General features: G+C 36.8%; 1 protein-coding gene across 2 annotated transcripts in view; it reads right to left on the bottom strand.

The window, feature by feature from the left end:
- Positions 1 to 327: 327 nt before the first annotated feature.
- Pten (phosphatase and tensin homolog) overlaps positions 328 to 8,038 on the bottom strand; it is a 68,584-nt gene continuing 60,873 nt past the window's right edge. The window contains exon 9 of one of the 2 annotated variants that reach the window (NM_008960.2): positions 328 to 6,645. In NM_008960.2, the coding sequence (NP_032986.1) occupies positions 6,460 to 6,645 (186 nt within the window). In that variant the 3' untranslated portion in view covers positions 328 to 6,459. The remainder of the gene's footprint in view (positions 6,646 to 8,038) is intronic. The other variant, XM_006526769.2, reaches the window with a different exon arrangement.

The following is an 8,038-nucleotide window of genomic DNA, read 5'->3' as shown; positions in this document are numbered from 1 at the left end:
CTGCACTAGGGAAGGAAAAAGACAGGAGGGTACAGGGATCTCTCACTGCCTTTACTTGGAAGTTTCTCTGCACTTTCATGGCTATTTCACTCTAGTAATGCTCTAGTAAACAGAATCTAAACTCTGAGGATGGACATGCAAGGGAGCCATGAGGTCTCATACTTCCTAGCACACCCCACAGCTTTTACGTAGTTTACTCTGGTGAAGTATAAACTTTTCAACAGTAAGATCAGGATGTTCCTCTTTCACTAAGTAATATAGTCCAAATACCTGTTACACATAGCAGGGATTGATTCTCGGATGAATAAAAAGCTAAGAAGCAAATCATCAAAAATAATGAACCTTTTTAATTGTTTAAAGGAAAAATATTCTCCACAGGAAGGTATTTCTAGTCTTATGTCCATTGGTAGCCAAACGGAACTTCATAAAAACACTTCCACAACTCCAACTTTGGTTTAATATACAACTTTGATATATCTCATTAATGCACACATCAAGAGGCTAACAAATTCATTAATATTCAAGGTCATCCAAAATTAACATTTTATTACAATAAACTGTAAAATCCCAGTGGGAAAATTTTACTTGAACCAAATTTCATCTCTATTCTAGCACTTTCAAAACTAATTCTCCCATACAAACTCCACAAATAGACACACGCACGGGCGCGCACACGTGTGCACACACACACACACACACACACACACAATGTGCACACTTCCAAACTCAATAGAAAATGAGGACCATTTAATGGAGACAGAAAATAGATACTAAAATGCTGTTTTTAAGTAGGAGTATCATTTAGAAAACTACACAGAACAGGTGGAAAATCTCAAAAGTATACATAACAGCCAGTAAGTAAACACATCTAAACATTAAGAATTTTACTGTAAGCTAAACCACTACAAGCCTTGCTCCATTCTGTATAATCTAACCATTGTGACAGATGAGGTTCCACATGAGAAGACATAAATTATTTTTAATCTTAAAAAACAAAAAATATGAATCCTTGTTAAACATTTCATTTAAAAATATGCAGCTTTATTTTAAATTTAAAATTCAGTATGCTCAAATATGGCAGTTAATGTCTCCCACATATGTAAAAGTTTAAGGTAACACATTTTTTTCATAAATTATAAAATGTTTTCAGCTAAATGTTTCATGAAAATTCTCAAATGACTGTCAAGAGTTTGTCTTGTTGTTAGCCCACCAGAATACTCAACATTCAGAGCTAAAAGGTAACAATTTGTGAAATCTTTAAGATTCTTGTGTGATACAAGTCACAGAAGCACACATATAAAGACAGCTGAGTGACAGATAAATCAGTAGTAGTTCCTGCTTTTACCTAGGGGGCAAGGTAGGTACGCATTTGCTGAGCAAGTTTGCAAAATGCAAGAGGACTCAAAGGGTGACCAAATTCTCTACTCACAGTGCGTCACGCACCACGCTTCAAAGAGAAATACCCACACTGAGCTTGCTCTGCTAAACCAACGTAACTTGTATTTACTGATTCCCCTACCATCCTCACACCAACAATAAACATTCAAATAGGCCCAGAGAGCTGACAAGGTCTCTCTATAATGCACATATCCCATACCTGCTACACTAAAAAGTGATCCATTCAGTGTTCATTTCCTAAAAACTAAGCTAAAAGGCTTTGGAGACATACACAGTACAGGTTTTAGTTTTAAAGAGAAAATGTACATGAGTAAACAGAAAAATGATTGCTTAGTCACTAAAACATACTAATACTGGGTATGCCCCCCCCCCCCAAGGACATGAGAATTGTGATGTTATATTCACAAAGTGTTACAGAGCAACTACATTTAGAGTCAGAGGACTGTTACCGATGACACTATCCTGCCATCTTCACACTGTTTAAAGCTTGCTTACATCCTGATACCTGTTGTTGGAAGATGGGAAAGCAGCTATAGCGTATGCATAAAAACATATTCTAACAGTAAAAGGAACTATACTAGAAGGCTTCCTGTTGCAATGTAATTTCATAGGAAAAATCAGCCTCTTGACTCCTAAAGTGGTCCATTACACTGTGTACAGATTTTAGGGACTGCTCTCTGTACCACATTGAACTGGGTACTCTTGTTTCTACTCAGCAACATTTCTCTCTACCCTAGCAACAAGAATGTTGAATAAAATCCACACACAAGCCACTTAAGACTAAGCTTTAGATGTACCACAAATTATCTAGCAAAGTATACAGGAACTCGAAGTTTCACGTTAGAAGTAAATCAACTGGGCTTAAGGTCTGATTCTCCGGGAGCCCTCAGAAGCCTGCATGTTAAACACTGGTGAGTTTTAAATTCTCAATGGAAATGGTGATGGCATTCACTGAACCAAGTTGGCTTAAATTACAGCACAATGGGGGACATGATCTAAAAGCAAAATGTCAGGAAATTCCTTTTTTTCAAATATCATCAAAATGTCATATAAATCAAAATACCTTTATATTCAAGTTTTCACCAAACTAAGAATTCTAAAGAAAATGTGTGACTACATATAATCTTCATATTTCTTTACATAATTGCATGCTACTCGGTTTGTATTTTTAAATGGGTCACAGAGAAACTATCAACTTCATGTAACATTAAGACTCCACATTGACATTAATGGTCTGCTTACTTCTAAAACATCACAAGTTATCTTACTGTTATATTGAAAGGACTCCTTAGCCTTTAAGAATATTAGAAAGGAGATAGTATATTTGAGCCTACTACTCTGGACAAGTCCCGATGAAACCTCCCATGTGCTGATGGCCAACTGCAGTGTTAAAAAAAACAGAAAGCCACAGAACAGACCTGAGACATCAAGCCCGTTCTTGGGGTTAGGGCTATCTTCAGACATCTGGCTTATAAGAAGAGAAATAAGCACCGTTTTCCAAGAACCTTGAACTTTTTACTGTGCCTGGAATAACTTATTAAGTGATGACTAAGGCTTAAAGTGCTCTTCTTAACCATGAGTAGACAGGTATGTGTCTACCAAGATGACAGAAAGATGCTTTGCTTGGAAGGATAGCAAGGAGGGGGAAAAATAGAAAAATGCACAGGAACTTTGTAATCATATGTGGCTGCCCATTACTGAACATTTTAATGGATTTAAGCAATTTGAATTATAAATACTCTCATTTAATAAAACACCCACACAATGACAAGAATGAGACTTTAATCAGTTTTAAGTGGAGTTTATAACACTAAGAGATAAAGGGTTGTTAACAAACACAGTAACAAATGGACATCTGATTGGTATGAGGCATTATCCTGTACACGTCATATTTGTGTATCCTCAGTGCATAGCATTTACACACAGAGCCACTGCTGCACAGCACAAGAGTATCTGAAGAGGCTGAATCGGGGTAAGGCTGTTTTACAGACTGGATGGTTTTAGTATATATATTCTATATGAAAACAGATCGAACTTTTGAGCTGGCAGGTAGAAGGCAACTCTGCCGAATACTAGAGTAAAAGCCCCCCGTTTAGTGCACAGATCCACCCCTTCCGTCTGCATGCACGACACATTAACAGTATTTAAAGGTAAACGAGGCACTTTGTGGCAACCACAGCCATCGTTATGAACATATTGCACAAATTTTCTAAAACTAAACATGTAACTTGTAACCTACTTTTATTTTTAAAGCTGAAACATTTGATGCTGCCGGTAAACTCCACTTAAGTTTATAACCTGTGCCACAGCAAAGAATGGTGACGCTATTTAATTCAACTACCCTTTTACAATTATGGCAAAAATGTCCAAGAGGAATTACAGAGGACTTGGGATGTACGGGGCCCAACTGTAAGCCTTCTTAAAGGTGATGCCTTCAAGTCATTTCAGACACATAAGCTGCTGCACATCCAAGAGTCTAAGAAAGCATTCCAGAAACACGGGAGAGATCACCTACAGAATGCACTTCAGGCTAATCGTGAATACTGTCATAAAGAAAGTTTGAATTAGGACTCAAAACCCTTTCAGTCATAGCAATTCTTGTCAAATTCTATGGGGATGGTAACTGAAATAAAGTAAGGAGAGTATGTATAATATATATATTTATATATATATAATATATATATAATGCCATTTTTCCATTTCCAATGACTACACCATAAAATGTAAGCAAGGCTTCTCAAAAACACTGAAACATTCAAAATCAAAACCCTCATTCAGACCTTCACATTCCAAAGGAAAAATATTAACAGTGCAACAGCCCATTGTAATGTCATTATTCATGACCTGGCCCTCTGTGTTACATATTGGAACAATACAAGTTATAGTTTAGCATGCTGTGCCCAAAACTAACAAAGAACAGTGTTTATCACTATCTTCAAAACATCAACAGCTGCTTTGCATTTTAGTCAGCCACTTTCAGCTTTTAGGAAAGACAAGGGGGTGTACAGATTTCCATGGTGAGATCTCAGGAAAAGTTGTCTCTGACTTTATCAACAGTCAGTCAATATTCATGTATCAATGTTTAAATATAAATGTGTAAATCCTAAGAGCTTTGTTACAATTTTAAAAACTTTATTGGTTGAGTGAAACTGATGAGGTATGGAAAATACATCAACATTATTTTCTAAGAATATTTTAGATGGCGTTCTGCCTAATCTACTTACCATCAAACTATAAATGCTTCTCTAGTGGGTCCTATGCAATCTGTACTTGTAAATTAACTAGGTCAGACCACAGCTAGTGAACAATTTCAGCACCAATAAGTTATTGAAAATGGGACTTCACACCATTAAGAAATCTAATAATGGCTGGATATTCAAATGTCAAGGTCAAGATATAATTTGAAAGACACCAAATTCCCGAGGGGTTGGGAGGAGATCCTTTGTAATAGCATCTTCACATTACCATTACGATAGTAGTTGTACTCTTGCTTTAAATTGTATGCAGTCTGGGCATATCAAACATAGAATGATATTTAAGAAGTAAAATTGAAGCCCTAATCCCAACTCTACCACTATAACGAAGTGACTCAACACTGCACATTTAAGAAGATCTATTCTTCCAATAGCAAGTCGATAAAGCATCTGTAGGACAATTTCTACTGAAAAACTTCAATGCCTTATTATTCGTGCAGTGCTGTAAATTTACTGCAACTCTAATTTCTTTTTTAACACAAACAATGACTTTTTTAATATACACATTATATGTATTCAGTATTCAAGTAAAATTCCCTAACAGTTAATGACATTTAAAAAAAATGTGCAAAACTGCAAAACTCATTGTAATAGAATGTGTAAGGTCAAAGGGGCTGAACGTCTGACAGCCACTGGACTGAGGACGCGCATCATCAATCTCTAGGAAAAAAAAAAAACAAAACCTGCTTACTGTTGAATCTCAAGTTGAAATTTCCTGTGAAGAATTATAAAATATTTAAGGAGAAAAACAAACTGGCAGCCAGCACATGAAGCATCCACAGTAGGTATATGATTGAAAATTAATAAAAATAAAGGTAAGGTGTTGACTGATGTAGGGACTAATAGCATCTGACTCTTAGCACTGGCCTTGATTACATAGGAGATGGAGCAGTCATTACAACTGAGAAAGCATACTGAATAAATCATTGTCAAATTTTCTGTTTCCAGCCCATCCTTTGTTGAAAGCCTCCACATTTGTATGGTTAAGTCATTGCTGCTGTGTCTTTTATCTATCTATGACCACTTTTTTTATATCCCTTCCTTTGTGGATTCTTAAGATGCTGTAGATGGTTCATTCCTGTACCCCACTACAAATATACTCACTCTAGCTGCCTTGTCTAGCACCAATATGCTCTTTAAAATGCACAAACAAACAGCAGGACAGCAGCCAATCTCTCGGATGTCCAGATTAGTAAGTGGAGCATGCTAAAGAAAGGTGCATCTAAGGAGCTGGAGATGGTGTATGGTCCAGAGCCCAGGTAGAAACATTCCTTTCTGAGCATTCCCTCCATTCCCAACCCAAGTGCATGCATTAGAATCTAACAAAACCCTGCAGAAACTTCCTTAGCCAACTGCAAACTTATCTGTTGCCACAAGTGCAAAGGGGTAGGACGTGAACCCGGGAATCAGAGCTCTTCAGCCACTTCAGCTGGTGACAGAAAATAAAGGAAAAACTCCTGCGTATACACATCAGCCTGTCTCCACTTTTTATAAAACTGGAATAAAATGGGAAAGTGCCATCTTTTATTTATCCTAATTGAATTTTAAATGTCCTTTTGACACAAAAAGGTATATACATGACACAGCTACACAACCTTTTTTTAACTGGACAACAAGTGTCAAAACCCTGTGGATGTATAGGGTAAAACAAGATTGGTCAGGAGAAGAGAATTGTTCCTATAACTGCAATCTGACACAATGTCCTATTGCCATTTAAAAAAAAAAAAAAAAAAAAAAGGTCCATTTCAGTTTATTCAAGTTTTTTTTTTTTCATGGTATTTTATCCCTCTTGATAAGAAAAAAAAAATCAGACTTTTGTAATTTGTGAATGCTGATCTTCATCAAAAGGTTCATTCTCTGGATCAGAGTCAGTGGTGTCAGAATATCTATAATGATCAGGTTCATTGTCACTAACATCTGGAGTCACAGAAGTTGAACTGCTAGCCTCTGGATTTGATGGCTCCTCTACTGTTTTTGTAAAGTATAGTTTCACCTAGAGAAAGAAAGTTTAAGATGAAAATGAACAATTAGAATGAGTTCTGTATTAGCAAAGACATTCTGTTTTGCAGATTTACTTGAAAGTACTATAACAAAATGAATTCTGAAGGGCACTGCTTTTCAGATGACCTGAAGATTGACTACTGTGCTCTCAAAAGACACAATGATGAGTTGAAAGCTATTTTTAAAATACATCAGCCATAAGCACTGTATAATTCTATAAAAGTGCAAACTGAAGGCAATGAACTCACTAAATCACAAAATTCAATTTACAAGTGCTTATGTTTCAAAAACATTTCTCTTGCAATCTCTGAGACAACTCTATGTTTACATTAGTGACACTACACAATACTGATTAATAAGGTCAACTAGCTCTACAACAGTCATCTGACGAGAGAATGGTGCAAGCTAACAGAGCACTCTGTGCTGTGAGGATTGATCAGTAGCCTTTACATGCATGGCTGCAGTTCTTAGGTTATTTCCATTTTAAAAGGTAAGAAACAAAAACCCTGAAGTCTAGGCCACATGCTAAAGGACAATCTCTAGTGAACAATTGGCAGAGACCAGGTTTAAATCATATCTTTGCTCTTTTCCCATTATGCAAGTCATTATAAGTTTTTCTTATAACCAACATTTGCTTTAAAAATCCCCCTTCAAAGTTAGTAATTTACCACTGCTCCTTGCCACTACAGCCCCACGGCCTCTCCTCTCCCTAGTTTCTGAGCCAGTCTCAATTTAGGAAGTGAACTGGAAGGTTAAAAAGCTCAGATTATACCTTCTCTGTGTTCAGCACTCCACACTGCTACATCAAGACTGGGTTCCTGTGACTCAGTGGAAATGACTTCAGCCACTGAATATACCAAGCTCATTCATGCCTCAGATTCTCATTTCTACTCTTCCTCCTTCCCCCACATAACTGTTCTGTAGGTCGCATACAATTTGCATAATTAAATGCACCCATTTCACGCAGACAACCCTCTTTACAGACCATCCACTTGACCAGACTTTCTTTGCCAGCTGCATGCTTCATAGGACTTACCTTACAGTGACAATGAAAACAGCTTTTATCTACACGAACTATTTTATGCTTTATTTTTTTACTGGTTGTTTTGTAGGACTTGGTGTTCAACTCAAGGCATTTCTCATGTTAGACAAGCATTGAGGCACATTGCCAGAAAAATATTAAAACAGTAAAACTAGAGAGAAATACATTTTAAAAGCAAATGGTTGCCAGGTGAGGCTGAGGCAGAGACATGCCAGTTCAAGGCCAGCCTGAGCCTATATACCAAGATCCTATCTAAAATAAAAATCAGGAAGCAGGTGGTTGATAGAAATGTAAATTTAGAGAAAAGGAAAAAATGAAAAGTTGAAGATTCTAAAGGAAACTT

The sequence above is a fragment of the Mus musculus genome, chromosome 19, assembly GCF_000001635.26.
Source record: "Mus musculus strain C57BL/6J chromosome 19, GRCm38.p6 C57BL/6J".
NCBI lineage: Eukaryota > Metazoa > Chordata > Mammalia > Rodentia > Muridae > Mus > Mus musculus.
The sequence above is the reverse complement of the archived record's forward strand: the minus strand, read 5'-3'. Positions and strand labels throughout refer to the sequence as shown.